Raw genomic sequence first — 19,301 nt, 5'->3', positions numbered from 1 at the left:
GTCTTGACACTCCCGGAGGGGGTTGAGGATTTTGTTGTGTTCTGTGATGCATCCATCACAGGTTTAGGGGCGGTCCTCATGCAGAGAGGACGAGTGATAGCTTACGCATCGCGACAGCTGAAGCCGCATGAGATGAGATACCATACGCATGACTTGGAGCTAGGGGTTGTGGTGTTCGCCCTTAAGATATAGAGAAATTACCTTTATGGGGTCCTCTGTACCATTTACACGGATCACAAGAGCTTGAGACATATCATAGATCAGCCGAACATGAACATGAGATAGCGCAAGTGGTTGGACGTAGTCAAGGACTACGATTGTGAGATCCTTTACCACCCTGGTAAACCGAATGTGGTTGCGGATGCTTTGAGCCGCAAGTCGGCTGGATCTTCCACCCCCGCGGTATGTATGAGGATAGCGGTGGATTCTCCGCTTGTGAGTTTGATCAGAGATGCCCAGGTAGAAGGCATACGACTGGAGAATTGGAAGTTGGAGAGGATCAAGAGTGAAAATACCAGGTTCGTGCAGGATAGTCGGGGATTACTGACCCGATGCGTTCGGGTTTGGGTTCCAGTGTCTGGTGGGGTTAGGCAGACAGTTATGGAGGAGGCTCATAAGTCTCACTTCTCTATTCACCCGGGGGCCACCAAGATGTACCGGGATTTGAGTTTGAGCTATTGGTGGCCATGTATGAAGCGCGAGATTGCTTGATATGTCGAGAGGTGCTTGACCTGTAGGATGGTCAAGGTCGAGCATCAGAGGTTGCATGGCAAGCTGCAGCCCCTGGAGATTCCCATGTGGAAATGGGAACAGATCACGATGGACTTTATCACAAAGCTGTCAAAGACGGCGAAGGGGTTTGATGCCATTTGGGTCATCGTGGATCAATTGACCAAGAGTGCCCATTTCTTGGCCATACGGGAGAGTTCGTCGGCCGAGAAGTTGGCCGAAGTGTACGTTCGCGAGATCGTGTCTCGCCATGGGATTCCTGTTTCCCTTGTCTCTGATCGGGATGTCAGGTTTACCTCTCGTTTTTGGAAAAAGTTTCATGAGGAGTTGGGCACACGATTGCACTTCAGCACAGCCTTCCACCCGCAGACAGACGGCCAAAGTGAGCAGACTATTCAGACCCTTGAGGACATGTTGAGGGCATGTGTCATCGACTTCGGTGGGAGTTGGGATTCTCACCTACCGCTTGCGGAGTTCGCCTACAACAACAACTATCATTCTAGTCTTGGCACCCCGCCATTTGAGCTGTTGTACGGGCGGAGGTGTCGCACCCTGGTTTGTTGGGGCGAGGTGGGCCACAGGGTAATGGGTCGGACGGAGGTGGTCTTGCAAACTACTGAGACGATTTAGTAGATCAGGCAGCGACTACAGACAGCTCAGAGTCGGCAGAAAAGTTACGACGACAAACACCAATTTGAGTTGGAATTCCAGGTAGGTGACATGGTACTTCTGAAGGTCTCGCCCTGTAAGGGTGTCATCCACTTCAGGAAGAGGGGGAAATTGGGTCCTCGGTATATTGGGCCATTCAGGATCATCGCCAGGGTTGGCAAAGTGGCTTATAGGATTGAGCTTCCGGAGGAGCTTAGCCAGATTCACAGCACGTTCCATGTTTCGTAGTTACGGAAGTGCATCACGGATCAGGAGGCGGTAGTATCGTTGGATGACATTCAGGTTGATGAGCGCCTGAACTACGTGGAGAGGCCTGTAGCCATCTTGGAAAGAAAGAAGAAGATTTTCCGGAACAAGGAAATACCTTTGGTGAAGGTGTAGTGCGAACACCGGAGGGGATCCGAGTGGACATGGGAGCCGGAGGCAGAGATGCGCTAACATTACCCATCGTTGTTTATTCCAGAGGACTTCGAGGGCGAAGTCTAGTTCAAGTGGGGGAGAATTGTAACGCCCCAATTCTCAGGTATGGATTTAAATAAAGAATTTCCTTAGTTTTAAGTCCTACTCAACAAGTTAAGGCTGCCCTACTCGTCGAGTAGCAGCGAGGTGGGATCGCGAATTTAATGACCTACTCGCCGAGTCCACAATGGGACTCGACGATTAGGAGCTGGCAGATGAAACCCTAAATTTCGGGGAATTTCACCTTATTTAAAGGATCATTGGCCATCCCCTAGCCTCCCCTTCACTGCCTCTTGTCCCTCTAAAGCCCTAATCATGTGTGAGCTCATCTTGTGCATTCTTAACCTTGAAGGAGGATTTTCTTAGAAAGAAAGGAGCTTGGAAGTCAAGCATTAAGAAGCAAGGAGCTTGAAGGACCTAAGATCTATTGTAGTTAGCATCTTCTGGAAGGTATAAATCGTTACCCTAACCTCATTCATTCTTTTGGGCAACTTCTAGGGTTTTCATAGTATGTTTGGAAGCTACTCTTCTTTGCAATCTTAGATCTGAAGTTGTAACTTCAGAACTGAGCTCCTTTGAGCTTCTTAGTACATAAAGTTTCTAGCTTGTGCAAGAATGAGACTCTCCCAATGTGTAAAACTCCATTGGAAGCTTACATTGGTCATTTAGAGCCTTTAGAACCTTGCATGTGCGTAAAGTTTACAACTTTACGTGATAAACATGCCTTAGAAGCTTGGATCTGTAATCTGGAGCCTTGCCATGGATTAAAAAGCATCTGCATGATTGGAGGTCTGCGACACGACGAGTTGGATGAACAAATCGGCGAGCCCGATGAATATGGCCATGAACTTGACGAGTTGATGAACAACTCGACGAGTCCGTTGAAGCTTTCCTTGAACTCGACGAGTCGTTAGAAAACTCGGCGAGTCGACTAAGGTTCCCCCGATTCTTGGACATGTGTGAGCTCGGCGAGTTAAAGGAGAAATCAACAAGCCAGTCAAGGATTTCACGACTTCTCGAGTTCAGGAAGGACTCGACGAGTCGGTGAACTGCACTCGACGAGTTGAGTCAACATGGGCTGTTACCTTTGACTGTGGGCATTGAATTTGGCCAAGAGTTCACCAGATGACTTCTGAAGGGTATTCTGATAAATTGGAAACTTATGAAAAAGGGTCTTTATGGCATTTATAGGTAGTGAAGTTCGTGTTGGTGATTCGGGAGTTGAAGCTTTCTAATTCTGACGTCAGTTGCAAGGTGAGTTATCCTCACTATACTAAGGGGTCTAAGGCACCAAGGCCGGCCCATTAGATTTGATATCCTAGTATTTATTGATATGTTGAGTTTGAGTTAGTGATGTATGCCAGTTGATATGCTAGTCGGGTAGACCTGTAAGACTACCTGTGATACTGTATGATTATATGTATGTGCATTAGTTATGATACATGTCGACATGTTATGTGGGTTGGGTTGAGGCTGTACTGCTCCGTGCGTTAGCCAACAAACCCTAGAGTATTCCAGATATGAGCTAAGGGCCCTGTAGGCATTCCAGACTCATACTGAGGACTCGGGAGCATTCCAGATACGAGTTGAGGGCCCGGTAGGCATTCCAGACTCATACTGAGGGCTCGATGGCATTCCAAATATGAGCTGAGGGCCCAGTAGGCATTCCAGACTCGTACTGAGGGCCCAGGGGTAGTCCAACTTGTGAAGCTATGGACCTAGTGCAGGTTGCTCTGTTCTGATTGATATGATATGTTAATGTTGATATTGCTATGTGGACTATATGTGTATCATTATTTTGGGGGTAACTCACTAAGCTTTCGGGCTTACAGTTTCAGTTTATTGTTTTAGGTACATCAGGGGATTGAGGCAAGTCCAAGGTGTGATCGTACAACTCCTCCTATTATGTTTATGTTTTTGGGAAAGACTCTGATAATCAATATTTTGAAAACAAAGTTGTAATGTTTTGATGAACTTGACATGTTTTAAAAAGTTTAAATTGGTTTGAAATTTTGGATGTTACAATACTGTACCAGGAAGGGTACCTATGTGTGACCGGAAGGTCTTATATGCTATGAGATGTATGTGCTATATGTTGATATGTGATATGTATGTTTTATGTATGCTATGTATGATAAGGACCGTAAGGTCAAGATGACATGGACCAGAAGGTCAAGAGGGTAGGACCGGAAGTTCTACCGGGATTTGGGATGGAAGTCCCCTGAGACACTTGGACCGGAAGGTCCCACAGAGTTATGGCCTAGAAAGGGGTATGTGTTGTAAGTGGTATTTTGGGGAACTCACTAAACATTTATGCTTACAGTTGTTGTGTTATGTGTTTCACGTACTAGCGAGGACCGTGGGAAGGCGTCGGCATGATCCGTACACACTGAGAGGATTTATGTATTTGAGATCTTATGAGATTCTGAGATTTGTTTTGTTATGATGACATTGGATACAGTTTGTTTGATATTGTTTTGACGATTGAAAATATGATTTAAAAATGAAAATTTGTTTTGAAAATTTACGTTGTTACAAAGAACGCCAAAATCAGACTTCGCATGAGGAAGTTATGATTTTTCGAAGTTTCGGCTTAGCAGTGTACATCCCGAAGTTCGAATATTAGATCAAGCGGCTTTTAGCCGACACAACCTAAACGAGAATCTAAGATCTCGTTAATAGTAGCATATCGATAAAAATATGGACGAAAACGGATGTCAGATGAAAAAGTTATGAATTTTTAATGGACCGATCATGTCTCGACCTGTTAATAATATAACTTTTAAAATAAATTCAAAATTAGCCGACGTAGTCTAATCGAAAGTTGTAGAGTACGTTCCCGCCTATGCGTAGATATAAAGAACGTCGAAAATAGAGCTCGTATGCGAAAGATATGAATTTTTAAAGTGGGTACTCGAATTTGCGAAGTCTGTGGCAAGAGCGATGACGTGGTGCGATCCCAACCCTCCGTTGATGATCAGGGTACTCGCTTCGGATTCGGACACCTGGTGTAACACCCAAATCAGGTATGACTTTATAGCCCTTGAAGTATCTTGATTTTGGCATAAGAGACCCTTGAGTACGGTGGGCATACTTATGAGTACGCTTAGCGTACTTAGTGAGAAGGAACGCGGAGGAGCAGCACGTACGCTGGGCGTACGTGCCAGCATGTTTAAACCCTAAAATCCAGACTTGAGACCTATATAAACATCCTTAACTCCTCTAAACCTCAACCTTATCTGCCTCATTCACCTTCAAACACCCTAAAAAACCCTAATATTATTTGTGAGTGTAGCTTGAGCTTTAAGAGTGCATTTGTGGTTCTTTTAGTGTTCATCCAAGAAGAAGAAGTTACCAAGGGAGTTTGGAGTGTCACTTGGCTTCAAGAAACTGCTTATTTTCGACCTTGAGGAGCTCCTGGAGGTATAAAGCTTGTACCTTTCCATTTTAATCACTGGATCTAGCTAGGGTTTTTAGTCTTGTCCCTTTAGTTGGTTTTGGACCCTTTTCTTGTGAGTTAAGTAACTCTAGAGGATGGAGATGACATATCTGAGGTCCCTTAGTCCTTTTCTAACATAAAAGCGGAGTCTTGGTGGGTGTTTTGACCTCATGCATGGGTTAAGAGCTTCAAAATGGTCTTAATGAGGGTGTTGGGATCATTTGGGACATGCAAAGGCATAAAGTTGCCAACTTTATGCCTTGGATCGTCTTAATAGGCCTAGATCTAACTTCTGGACGTATAAGAATCGAGCATTAAGCACTTAATGGAAAAGTGCTTAACCTGTTAGTACATCGGGCGTAGATCTGAGTACGTTGCGCGTAAGTCCCCGAGCCCCATTACGTTGCGCGTACCTGGGTGATACGTTGAGCGTACGTGTCGCAGATGGGCTTGGGCCTGTTTTGGGGTTTTGGGTTATTGGGCCTCACTTGGTTATTGGACTTGGTTGCATTGTGGGCTATTTCATCTGTTATGGGCCTTGTATATATTGGTTGGGCTTTAATGGGTCAAGAGGCCCATTAATGAGGTTGGACTTAGACTTTAGGCCCATTAGTTAGGGAAGGATAATCGGGCCTCAAGAAAGGGATTGAAGTTTGGGTTTCTTTTGACTAAGTAAGATTTTGACTTTAATTTATTGTCATCTTTCAGCACAAGAGGTTTCAGGCTGTTAGGAGAGCAGTGTTTGTATTTCAGCAGTCAGAGGTGAGTCTCCTCACCATACCAATGAGTCTAAGGCACCAAGGCCGGCCCATTATGTGATCATGATATATGTAATAGTTATTTTGTGCTTGATATGCTATGTGATTATGTGTTTTGTATTAGTTATTTTATGCTTGATATGCTATGTGATTGTGTGTTTTGTATGGAAGACCATAGGAGAGCCCATGACACTTGGACGTAAGACCATGAGAGGAGCCCATGGCTTTCCTATCAAAGACCATGGGAGAGCCCATAGCACTTAGGTGTAAGACCATGTGGGGAGCCCATAGCATCCTGGAGTAAAACCCTGGGGATGAGCCCACGACATCCCTATCTGTTGTATGCATGACTTATGTGATATGTGTGTAGCTTCGATTAGCTACTAGGATATGTGTATGTGTGGTGTGTGGTATGCTCTGGGGAACTCACTAAGCTTTTCGCTTACAATTTGTTGATTGTTTCAGGTACATCGGAGCCCAAGGGCAAGGGCAAGGCATGATGGCGCGGTGTGCACTCTATCTCTCTCTTTCACTAATATGTTTGGGGATACTCTGATGATTTAAATAATGATGTAATGGATGATGTATTTAAAACTAAATGTGGGATCTCATGGTTTTATGCAATGTGTTTATTAATTTAAATGGAAAAATTTTCCTTGAAAATTTGGGTCGTTACATCTGGCCCTCAGTACGCCCAGCGTCCGAGGTCGGAACGCCCAGCGTACAGCTGCATTGCTCGGACCACAAACCTCCATATCGCACCATCCGAAGTCGGCCACCTTGAAGCCTTATCCGACAAACGCGCCGCGTACCACTTCGGAATGCCCAGTGTAGACCGAAGCTGGACGCCTATAAAAAGGCTGCAAAGCCAACCACTTCTCCCACACCTTTCAAAGCTCTCTCTCTCTCACTCTCTCTCTCTCTCTCTCTCTCTCTCTCTCTCTCTACTTCCTAAACCCCCCCCCTAAGCCTAGGTAAACCCCCTAGCACCCTAAGGAATCCCCGAGGCTCCCGGAGTCCCGATAAAAAGGGTCTTACGGTTCGGAAATGCTGCTCCGAGCAAAGCCCGGTTTTCGAGAAAACCCGTTGTAAGTGAGCTACGCCTACGCTATTTTTAATATAGCTTTTAAATAATTATAGTAATGTTATTAGGTCCTCAGAATAATTATTTGGGCTAATATTATGGGTTATATAAGTATCATATAATATCTTTTTAACCACTCATGGTACGGGGGTTCCGGTTTGGAGGGCCGCTTGGGCTGCTGGATTCAGAAGTGCTTATATGCCAAAATGATCCTGCCCTCCGGTGTTCCATGTCTAGCCTCGTTTGTATATAGTGGGTGAAAAGTATTGTGTTAACGCTTATATAATAGTAATAATAGCTAGACTATTAATTAGTCGCGGTTAACGTTAGACTAAACCCTAGCGATATTGATACTAGGTTTTGTCGAGGAAAATTATTTTGAGAGTAATGAAGCGTTGTCCGAGTGCAGAGGCACCACCTAATCAGGTGTGTGCATAGTTACTTTCATCTTACACATAGATATGAAGTATTTTATATAAATTACATGCTATGTGTGCATATTGTCTGAATACTTGCTGTCTATGCTGGGTGAATGATTTTATACATGTTTTAAATGATTTAAACTATATATGTATTTTATATCTACAAAATATGTTGGGTAAAACATGGGTAGATGAATGATGAGGGATGAAGGCTGGAATATAGGAACATTAGTAGTATGGACCTAGTGCCCTATAGGTGAACATTGGCAGCAATGGACCTAGTACCCTATAGATGAGCACTGGCAGCTGCACCAAAAATCTGTAGATGTTTTAGATCTATGATAAACATCCTAGCAGTTGTGCTCTAAGGATAGTATCGATAGTTGTGCCTAATAGAGAACATTAAAACCATGACAATAGTGTTTAAAGGACAGTACTGGCAGAAGCGCCTCATAGAGAATGTCATAATTCTGGCAGCTGCGCCTAAGTGATAACATTAGCGGTTGTGCTTGACAATTGTGTCATTGGCAATGATGAACTTCGTGCCGTTTCCTTAGGATGATCCTTAGGAATGAATGAACGAGGAGTAGCTGATTCTTAGGGTAAATCCTTAAGAAGATAATGGGGATGGGTAATTGGGTTGATTGTTTGATGTGTAAACATAATAATTGTATTATTGTAGATTGAAAACCCTATGTACTCACCAGGTTTCCCAACCTGACCCACTTAGTTTATTTGTATCACAGGTGTCTATATGAAGTTACATTACACTGAGGGATTAAGGAGATATAAATCACTAGTGATAATGAATGTAAGTTCTGTTTATGCTTATGTTTCTGTATTGACGATGACATCCCTGATGTTTTAAAATGAATAAAAATACATTTCTTCGGAATTGCTTTGATAATGTAATTATCATTTTTTTCTGGGAACAAATTCCGCAACGTTTTTATTAAAAGAGATACTCTGATTTTTATAAAGCATAAACAAAATCGGTCTTTTCTGGCCGTGAAAATGGGGATGTCATAGCATTATACATAAAACTTTTTTTTTGTATACATTATATCATTAAACTTTTTTTTATACATTTTACCATTAAACTTTTTTGTACACATGTGACATCTCCAATTTCACGGTCAGAAAAGACCGATTAGTTTATGCTTTATTTAAAAATCAGAGTATCTTTTCGAAGAATAATATTGAGGAATTTGTTCCCAAAAAAATATGATAAGTAAATTATCAAAGAATTTTCGAAGAAGTGTATTTCCATTATATTAAAAACATTGGGATGTCATTGTCAATATAGTACATAAGCATAAACAGAAATATTACAGGCCTTACAACATCTATTATTTTAATGGCCTATAATTCATAGATTTCTCATCAGATCATCACTCCTATGCTCTATTGCCACTACCAGTAATACAAAAAACTAAGTGAGTTAGGCTTGGGAGCCTGATGAGCACATAGGGCTTTTAACCCACAATAATTAAGTTTATTAATCTCATAAAATCATTCAATCTGATTACCTGTTCCTGTTATCCTCACTTTCTATCCCTAATGCATCTAATTTTAAGGTACCTATCATAAGGATTATCATCGGGGTGGACAACATTGCATAGGGGATTCCTCAGCAATATATGTCAATAAGGCAATCATGAGGGGGATGGAGTACACCTCGTGAACATGTTGCTCAAAAACACCTACAGGTTGCGAGCATGTTAGCATTCCACTGGAATGTCTAAAATAGTTTGTGTTCATCATCTATACTCTGTTAGATGACTGGATCAGCTTAAGCATCGAGGCCTCTCATCATTTATTTCATCATCTATATCATCTACCCATCTTTTCCCATCATAATTATAGCTATAAAATACATATACAGTTTAAATCAAATAAAACATGTATATTTTGTTCATCCAGCATAGATATCAAGAACACAGATAATTTGCACACATAGCACGTAATTTATATTAAATACTTCACATCTATGTGTAGATGAAAGTAACTATGCACTCACTTGTTAAAGTGATGACTCGAATTTCGAGCAGCACTTCGCTTCTAACAATTTTCTTTTCCTTTAACGAAACCTAGTATCATTATTACTAGATTTTAGTCTAATATTTATTGCGAGTAATTAATAGTCTAGATTTATCATTAACTCAAATTCTGCTTTCATGATCTACCAATTAAGGAACAACCAGGTAAGATCATATCAGATCAGTATAACGACTATGAATCACTGATAAATCTTGTTTATAGGTTCATAATAGTGATAATGAACTTAAACATATGTTATACTTGAAGTAGGGTAAGCATAATTCACTTACAAGGGAGTTTAGCGAAGATTCGGGTCTCGCGCGGACAGAACTTCTGAGCCGAAGGCTCTTCTTCTCAGGGCCTTCTGGCACTTCAGGACTCGCCTCTAACACTTAGGAAGTGCTAGGTAAAGCAAGAGAAGGTTTGGGGATATTGGGAGAGAGTGGGATAAGAATGGTGTGAAGAAATGTAAAACCCATAATCAGGAAGAACAGGAAAGGAAAGAAAAGCCCTAAGTCAAAGGAGTCAACTCGTCGATTCCAAGGAGGAACTCGACGAGTCGGAGCGTGACCCGTGTCGCGGATTAAGTGACCGACTAGGCGAGTCGGGGAGACTGACTGGCTAGTCTGATCTGGTTTGGGAAACCCTAATTTTCGGACTTGGTACCCTATTTAAGCATCATTTCAGGCCTCCACCCCAGCCTCCATCACTCCCTTTACCTACTCTCGAAACCTTAAGCCTCTATTGTAGTGCTCTCAAGCTTTCTTTGCCATTTTTGGGTGCTTTGAAGCTAGAATGAAGAAAGGAACCTTTGGTGATTCAAGAATTGGCAGTAGATTCTGAGTTGGTGTGATATTTCAGATCATTTGAAGGTATGAAGCTCATACCTTGGCTGTTATTCATTTAGATCCCCTTTCCTAGTTAGATTTTATCATTTTGGGGTCATTTCCAAGGTCAATTCGTGTATTGTGCCTTGGTGAGCAAAGAGAACTTTATATATAGGTTTATCTTGGCCTAGAAACCCATAAAGTATCAGTCTTTGGTGTATTGGTGAATCATGTTTGTCTCAAACCCTAGCCCTAGAGTGTGTCAAGCCTATAACTCCTTGGTTTCACGTAAAGTTTGCAACTTTACATGAAGGGTGGGCCTTAGAAGTGTGGATCTACAGTTTGGAGCCCCTGCATGGCTCGAAAAGCCTCTGAATGGATTGAGAAGTGGAAAGACTCGGCGAGTCACATGGGTGTACTCGACGAGTTGTATGAACATGTTCATGGACTCGACGAGTTGGAAGAACAACTCAGCGAGTCTGTTGAAGATTGCCTTGGACTCGGCGAGTCAGGTCATAGAACCCCAACCTCTTTTGGTTAAGCTTCAGATTTGTGATTCGGTTGGCAACTCAGTGAGTTGGTCAAGACAAAATTTAGAGATCGTTCAACTCGACGAGTCCTGGGGCGACTCGGCGAGTTGAGTCGTGTTATGGGAGTTTTCTGAGTATAAGAACTCGACAATTCGACGGGTTGACTCGGCGAGTAGAGTCAATCAGGAAGGTTGAATTTGACCAGGACTTTGACCAAAGTTTACTTAATTGACCCTGGGAAGACAGTTTAGTCTAAGTGTTGTTATTGGTATTGGTTGCTCAGGGAGCTAGAGGAGCAGCATTTCGGAGAGTTGTCGGTTAGCAGTCGGAGGATTATTGGCCGAGTTCAGCAGTTCAGGTGAGTTTTCCTTCCAGTAGGAACGGGTCTATGGCCACAATGTCGGCCCATCTAGTTAGCAGTAGTTTCCGGACTTCGGTTCGATGCAGTAGTTCAGTGTGCTTGATGTCTTTGTGATTCAAGCATGTTTTTGTGTTATGTGTTCCGGACTTCGGTCCGATGCAGTATGCAGTATATGTGTTTATGCTAGTAGTTATGATTATGCTATGCCATGTTCAGCCAGTTAGTCCGGACTTTGATCCGATGCAGTTAGTCGGACTTCGGTCCGATGCAGGGGGCAAGGCCCCAGTTAGTCCGGACTTCAGTCTGATGCAGTTAGCCGGACTTCGGTCCAATGCAGGGGGCAAGGCCCCAGTTAGTCCGGACTTCGGTTCGATGCAGTTAGCCGAAATTCAGTCCGATGCAGGGGGCAAGGCCCCAGTTAGTCCGGGCTTCAGCCCGATGTAGTTTCCGGACTTCGGTCCGATGCAGGGGGCAAGGCCCCGGTTAGTCCGGACTTTGGTCCAATGCAGTGGGCAAGGCCCAGTATGTGTTTTATATGTAATTGTATGATATGTGGTAGTTTGGGGGATCTCACTAAGCTTTGTGCTTACAATTTCAGTTTTGGTTTCAGGTACTTCCACAAGCAAGGGGAAGGGCTCAGATTGATGGCATGGCGCACACCACAATTGCAGTGTATTCCTGGGAGTTTTATTTAGATATTTCGATATGATATTAACTTCAATTTTGAATTGATACATTTACTATGGCATTTTGAGACATACGATTCATTGTTTTATTATCAAATAGTTGACGTTGTGATTTTTAGTAATATTAAAACAAAAAGTTTTGGGTCGTATTTTTGGAATGTTTCAAGAAATGAGAGATTTGTGCCTCTATTTATAGGTTGAGGAATTGAATTACGCGGGGCGTAATTCCGAAGTATGTTGGGTGTACCAAGCCCTATGTTGGGCGTACTTGCAACACGTTTCAGCATCATATGCGAAGCCGTAGGGAAGAAGGTGTGGTTGGGATCGCGTCACGTGTCAGCCTTGCATCTTAACCCATAATTTAATTATCTTCTAAATTCTGTAATTTTCGCATATGATCTCCGTTTTTGACGTTCTTTATTTCCACGCATAAGTAGTGACGTGATCTACAACTTTCATTTAGACTTCGTCGGCTAATTTTAAATTTAATTTTAAAGTTATAATTTTAACAGACTTAGACAGTTAAAGTCCATTAAAAATTAATAACTTTATCACCCGACGTCCATTTTCGGCTGTTTTTATATTGTTGAGCTCCTATTAATGAGATCTTCGATTCTCATTTAGATTGTGGCGGCTAAAATTCGATCGATCTAAAATTCAATTTTTGGGCTGAATATTGTTATGCCAAATCTTAGAAAAATCACAACTTCGTCTAACGAAGTCAGATTTGGACGTTCTCTATATGCATGCTCTAGGTTTAACGTATACTACGACTTTCGTTTAGATTGTTAAGGCTAAAAAGTATTTTATCGCAAACTCACTTTTTACGATACACAAAGTTGTGTCGGTTTAATCGCGAAACTTCGACGGGTCATAACTTCTTCATTATAAGTCGGATTTCAGCGTTCCTTATATCTCCAGAATCCTTGTTACGACCACTTCAACTTTCTTTATAGATATTGGGTCTATCTATTATTTTATTTTTGACGCATATTTTTATTATTATTTTATTACATCGTTATAAGCACGTATGTTACACATAAATCACATAATACTCAAATAATTCTTCTTCATTATTCAAAATAGATTACGATTGTTGACTCTAACTATTACATCGTAATATTAATGCTTAGCCAGAAACGCGGGCATTACAATACATTTTACTATTAATCTTATATAATTTATTCAAAATAATATCATTTCAAAAACTACATATTATTACATAAAAATAGGTTTTTCATCACCTATTATGACTCCCTGATTTTGAAAAGTTTGAAGGAGAGGGTTTGCTTTTGACAAAAAATAATATATATATATATATATATATATATATATATATATATATATATATATATATATATATATATATATATATATATATATATATATAGAGAGAGAGAGAGAGAGTTAGGTTCAAATGTTTTCACTATCTATTGTGTGCATGTATGATTGATTCTGAACCAATCATTTTAGTTATTTTAATAAAGTAATTAATGCATATTAAATGTTGAAGATGTAATTAATACCCATTATATCTTCAACATGTAATATGTATTAATTACTTTCTTAAAATAACTAAAACGATTGGTCCAGAATCAATCATACATGCACATAATAGATAGTGAAAACAAAATAACTTAACCATATACATATATATATATATATATATATATATATATATATATATATATATATATATATATATATATATATATATTAAAGAAATGAATCTTAGGAATAGTAAACTTGATATTTTTTTGGCAGAATTGGTTCTTGTAGTATTGTTGGGCTTCAAAGTTAGGAATAGTAAAATTAGATGTTTTTTTGGCAACTTTGCTCCTTATTCTTTAGTCATTTTGACATTTTTCGTCATTGCAATCAATATTTTTACGTTTTTTAGGAACCTTTTAATATTTAAAGTTTGGCACAAAACTTTAACGGTTTGACAACTTTGATCCATTTTCTAAAAAGTTGCTAATCCCTACCCCTATAATTTTTTAGTCATTTTGACACTTCTGGTCCTTGCAGTCAAAACTTTTACATTTTTTTCATAAAAACATGAAAAAAACGGTTTGGAGCAAAGTTCGGACATTTCATCCTTACACTTTCTACGTCTGTCATATTTATCGATTCAGAAATAACATTGAAAGCTTCTGGCTCCCGCATAGCAAGGATAACCTTTCTAGTTTCAAATAAATATATTTAAATCATTAGCAGTCTACTAGTGATTCAAAGTCCATAAACTCACACTAACTCATTTCATGCTCTTAGTCCATTACGATACGAATTAAAGAATAAACCTTTTCAACGAACAAAATTTTGATGTTTTTTCTTCTAGATGGGACACACAACTTTGACAAAATACAAAACACCAACAAGAAATTCATTATGCATACAACCAAAATTGGAATGTGTACTATGAAATGTCTAAAAATGATGTTTTGGAAATACGCTAAACTATAAGCTTTTTGATAAAAAATAAAAAAAATAATAATAAAAAAAAAAAAGAAAAGAAAACCCAAAAGAAATTATATTGGAAAAACAAAAAATTTGATATGAAAAATCTGAAAAAATATAAATAAATAAATAAAAATAAAAAATAAAAAAAAAATAAAAAAAAAAAAAACAAACTTGAGGACCCATTTTATAGCGTCAAATCCCATGGAATGCTTACGGGATTTTCTTAAATTTGGCCAAACTTTTAGGAAAAAAATGTAAAGAAAAATTGCTTTTTTTAGCCTTTTTTTTTAATATAATATTAATATAAATTAAAATATGATCAAATACTTTTTATCATTAGATATAATTAATAATTAATAATTAATAATATATATTTGGTTTTTCACTCGATTTGATCATGCAAACAAAATAGTGAAGAATTAATTTTAAAGTTAGTGTTGGTTTTGTTTTTTATTTGCTTTGAGATTATTTTAAACAAATATTAAACAAGTTGTATAAAATTAATGAATGCGTAGCTGCAGGCCACCGTGCCACCTCCCTCATGTTTGGATGTCTTGGGGCCTTTGTTCCACGCCACGAATCCCACACTTCCTCCATGCAAAACGAGAAGACACCCTACAATTCCCAAGCCCCAACCAATTTCTCCATTGGGGCAATTCGTCGAACACGTAATAGGACTCATATTAGGCAGCAAAGCAAACCAAATCCTCGCGATTTCCTGCAACCTTCGTAAAACAACTCAATTCAACGGTGCTTAATAATCTTATACCATCTCCGTATGTACGATTGAAAGTAATAATTCAGGAACGGCGAGCTCGTCACCGAGGCAGCGGTTGTCGGCGTCGATGAGTGCAGAGGCATCATCATCAAGTGAGATTAATTTTCAAAATTCTTCGTCAATTCAAACGAATTCGATGGCTTCTCCTTCGAATTTCAATATGGGATTCTCGGAAAGGGCGTTATCAGCAGCCGGGGCCGCGTTTTTGTCCGCCATCATAGTCAACCCCCTCGATGTCGCCAAGGTACTATTTCTTAGATTCCCCTGCAATTCGTTGGGGTTTCTGTATATTTGTTTTTTTTTTTTTTTTTGAAGGAATCATGTTTAATGGATGCTACCAAGCACCTTCATTTTGAAATTGCAGGCCAAATTCATGGTTTTATGTGTCCTTAAATTTTACAGACAAGGTTGCAAGCTCAGGCTGCTGGTGTTCCTTTTCAGAATCTTAGCCACACATGCTCCTTTGGTACTAATACGGTGCGCTAATCTTTCATGTTTTCATGGTTTGTTTTTACTTGTAATAGGAATCTCTTGTTATGTGTCGTCTTTTTGATGTGGATCTATTGTGTTGTGGTCGACCTCTTTTGCTGAATTAAAATTAAAAAATAAAACCATTAAAATATGCAAACTTTTCTTCTCTTTTTTGTGTAAGACATTAAATGCAAAGGAGGCTATGGTTGAAAATCAAAATCTGTCCATGGGATTTTTCCATTACCCATTTGTGTTGATTTTTTACAACTTCAGTTATTCTTCAGATGTTACCAGATACAAGATGTTTTCCTTCATGCTACCGATCAATTCTTGGTGAACCTTCATGTTCTCCATATAAAGGCACTCTAGATGTCTTCTACAAAGTTATACGCCAGGTCAGCAAATTTCACACATTTTTTTTCTCTATAAAAAAATAATTATATTTTCTGAAATTGGAGTTGATTTGGGCAGGAAGGATTTGGCAGACTTTGGAGGGGTACAACTGCAAGTTTAGCATTATCTGTCCCCACAGTAAGTCATTACATTTTATTTACTAATTCAAGTCTATCATTTGTTTTTTGTCCAAATTTCATAAAAGAACACTATACTTTGGGTTTAACCAACAAACTATTAGTGGTCAAACTGTAAAAAAAAAAAAAAAAAAAAAAAAAAAAAACTTAAACTATAGTGGTTTTTATGAGATTTGGACTTAGGGTTTTTATTTATTTATATAATAATTTGTGACAATGATTGTTGGCAGGTGGGCATCTACTTACCTTGTTATGACATTTTGTGCAATTTTATGGAAGAATATTCATCACAAAATGCAGCAAGCATGACTCCTTATGTCCCACTAGTTGCAGGTTCTGTTGCTCGTTCACTTGCTTGTATTACTTGTTATCCTATTGAACTTGCAAGAACCCGTATGCAGGTAATATAAGTATATATACATAATTAATAAATTTTAAATATTTATTTTAGTAAATAATTGAAATTTGTGATGTGATAGGCGTTTAAAGATACTCGTCATGGTAAAAAGCCTCCAGGCGTGTTGAAAACACTCGATGGGGTAATATCCACAAACAGAACCACGGGTACCCTTGGAAGCTGTAAGTGGATATGTGTGTATCACTATTATGATCCATTTATTTCATTAATCAATGGTCCGGATTAGTTTGGAAAAGTAATGGAGGTGGTGGCATAATTGTAAATTTGCCGATGTTTGGTTAAAAAATATTTCAACAAAACTTATTTCATTATAAACCTGACTTTATTTTGAATTAAAAACCCTAGATACATCAAAATAAGTTGTGTAGAAAAAAAAAAACACAAACCCACCAACCACCAATTGACATTCATGCCCTTATTGAATCAACGGATAAGATTAGTTGATCTCTATGTGTATATTATATATTTATATATGTAATATGAAGTAATTTTTTATCAATTTTGCAGCATTACATAAGTTTAGATTCTTGTGGACTGGGCTTGGGGCCCAATTAGCACGTGATGTTCCATTTTCTGCAATTTGTTGGGCTACTCTTGAACCTGTGAGGCTTACAATATAAAGTTAATCCCATTTCCATTATCATCTATTTTAGGTGAAAGTTAATAAATCCATTATCTCTTGTGTTTTTGTTACAGGTGAGGAGACAAATATTTGCCATGTCAGCAGGTGACGTGTCAAGTCCTGTGACTGTTGTTGGTGCAAACTTTTGTGGTGGGTTTGTTGCAGGATGCCTTGCTGGCGCATGTACATGTCCTTTAGACGTTGCCAAAACCCGGCGTCAAATAGAGGTACTCTCTAAAAATTTATGATGAAAATGTATATTAAATGCCAACAAGTTTGATTTAAATGTAAATTGGTTTTAGGGGTATTATGGTAATATCTTTTTGTTGTCAATTTCAGAAAGATCAAATACGAGCGATGCAAATGACCACAAGGCAAACATTGATTGAAATATGGAGGTAAGCATCTTAACACCAATCTCTATTTTCTATCACAATACATACGTAAAAGGGATTTTTTTTTTTTTTTTTAAATTCCATAAAAACCATTGTACATTGTTTTTTTTTTGTTTTTTTTAGTTTTAACTATTTAAGAATTTTTTGAGGGTTTGTTTTTCTTTTTTTTTTTAAAGAAACCATTATATAAAGTTTTGATTTTTTTATGTTAGTTAGGCCTTAAACTTTTATCAAGAAACAATATATTTAATATATCAAAATTTATAATATTTTCCTCAAATATATCAATTAATCACAAGTGGTGATGGAATGGAACAGAGATGGAGGAATGAAGGGACTATTCATGGGAGTTGGGCCACGTGTTGCACGTGCAGGCCCATCAGTGGGTATTGTAGTATCCTTTTATGAAGTTGTTAAGTATGTTTTACACAACAGAAAATGTCAGACAAAGAACTAGAGAACTTGTTATCAATTTCTTAACAGATGAAAAAAAAATGTTGCAAAATGCCAAAATCCATGGCACTTCGCCTATTTTATTTTGTTCAAAACTGTAATTATACACGAACTCATGTCTAATCTTTTTTTTTTTTTTTTGTATTTTTTCTATTTATTATTAATTTTGTCGACCATGTTTCCATTTACACCATGATATTAAATTTAATTAAATGGCTGGAGCATAATTTTGAAGATATTGTTTGAAGATATTAATTTTGTCGACCAAGTTTCCATTTTGTCGACAAGCAGTTTGATGCTTATATATATATATATATATATATATATATATATATATATATATATATATATATATATATATATATATAATATATATATATATATATATAGAGAGAGAGAGAGAGAGAGAGAGAGAGAGGGGTGGGTTCAATTGAGAAATAAAAAAGGTTGAGAAAGAGGGAATCATTCTCAGCCACTCATTTTATCTAAAGCATAAAAAGACACAGTGGCAAACTTGTAAATATGATAACAACATTCAAACTCAAATACGTATCTATAGAGAATTAGATTACAGTTGAAACACATTCATCGTTCATCATCCAAATTTCTTCTCCAACTTTCAACAATTATCCAGATTTCTTCAATTAAACCATCATCAACATCATCCAGTGTTAATCAATTATTGATCTTCATCAATAATCAACACGATTCAACAGTTAACAACAAAAATTCGTTTTTGGTTCTTTTAATTCAACCTTCAATTGTGTTTGAATACGATCAGATCTTCAACATCTATGATTAATTATACTCCCAGCGTTATTAGATCAACATTATCGATAATCAACAAAAATCCACTTTATATCATTAACTCAACATCGATTATCAAATAAAACTTTAAGATTGAGGTTAGAAAAAGATCAAATCGTTTTTTTTTTTGAAAAATTTTATATAATTCTCTATCAATCTGCTCTTTTATAAGATTTAAATAGTCAAAATATTATGTTTTTAACATTTTTAAAAAAAGTTAAATTGTATGCACTCCAACCGTTTGATGAAATGCATAAACTAAATTACTACGTTATATTTATATATGAATATGTTTTCTCAGTATATGATTATTAAAACAAAAAAACAAATATGCAAGTCTGTATGTTATTTATATGTGAATAA

The 19,301-nt window shown here is 38.2% G+C and overlaps 1 protein-coding gene across 1 annotated transcript; it reads left to right on the top strand.

Moving 5' to 3' along the window:
* The first annotated feature begins 14,889 nt into the window (after nt 1-14,889).
* Nucleotides 14,890-18,304, top strand: LOC111906367 (mitochondrial carrier protein MTM1). The gene is made up of 10 exons (XM_023902123.3): nt 14,890-15,486; nt 15,645-15,719; nt 15,998-16,108; nt 16,185-16,244; nt 16,474-16,644; nt 16,723-16,822; nt 17,169-17,263; nt 17,358-17,510; nt 17,623-17,681; nt 17,997-18,304. The coding sequence occupies exons 1-10, from the start codon at nt 15,310-15,312 to the stop codon at nt 18,133-18,135; spliced, it is 1,140 nt and encodes a 379-aa protein (XP_023757891.1). The 5' UTR covers nt 14,890-15,309; the 3' UTR covers nt 18,136-18,304.
* The last annotated feature ends 997 nt before the right edge of the window (nt 18,305-19,301 follow it).

This window comes from Lactuca sativa, chromosome 3 (genome assembly GCF_002870075.4).
Source record: "Lactuca sativa cultivar Salinas chromosome 3, Lsat_Salinas_v11, whole genome shotgun sequence".
In the NCBI taxonomy this organism is placed as follows: Eukaryota; Viridiplantae; Streptophyta; class Magnoliopsida; order Asterales; family Asteraceae; genus Lactuca; species Lactuca sativa.
This window is presented reverse-complemented; position numbering and strand designations above follow the sequence as displayed.

What these genes read in the sequence shown, in the direction of transcription:
- LOC111906367 (XM_023902123.3), top strand. Translation starts at nt 15,310, where the DNA reads ATGAGTGCAGAGGCATCATCATCAAGTGAGATTAATTTTCAAAATTCT. An exon ending in TTGCAAGAACCCGTATGCAG is followed by an intron (nt 16,645 to 16,722) that starts GTAATATAAGTA and finishes GTGATGTGATAG; the next exon opens with GCGTTTAAAGATACTCGTCA. An exon ending in AAACCCGGCGTCAAATAGAG is followed by an intron (nt 17,511 to 17,622) that starts GTACTCTCTAAA and finishes TGTCAATTTCAG; the next exon opens with AAAGATCAAATACGAGCGAT.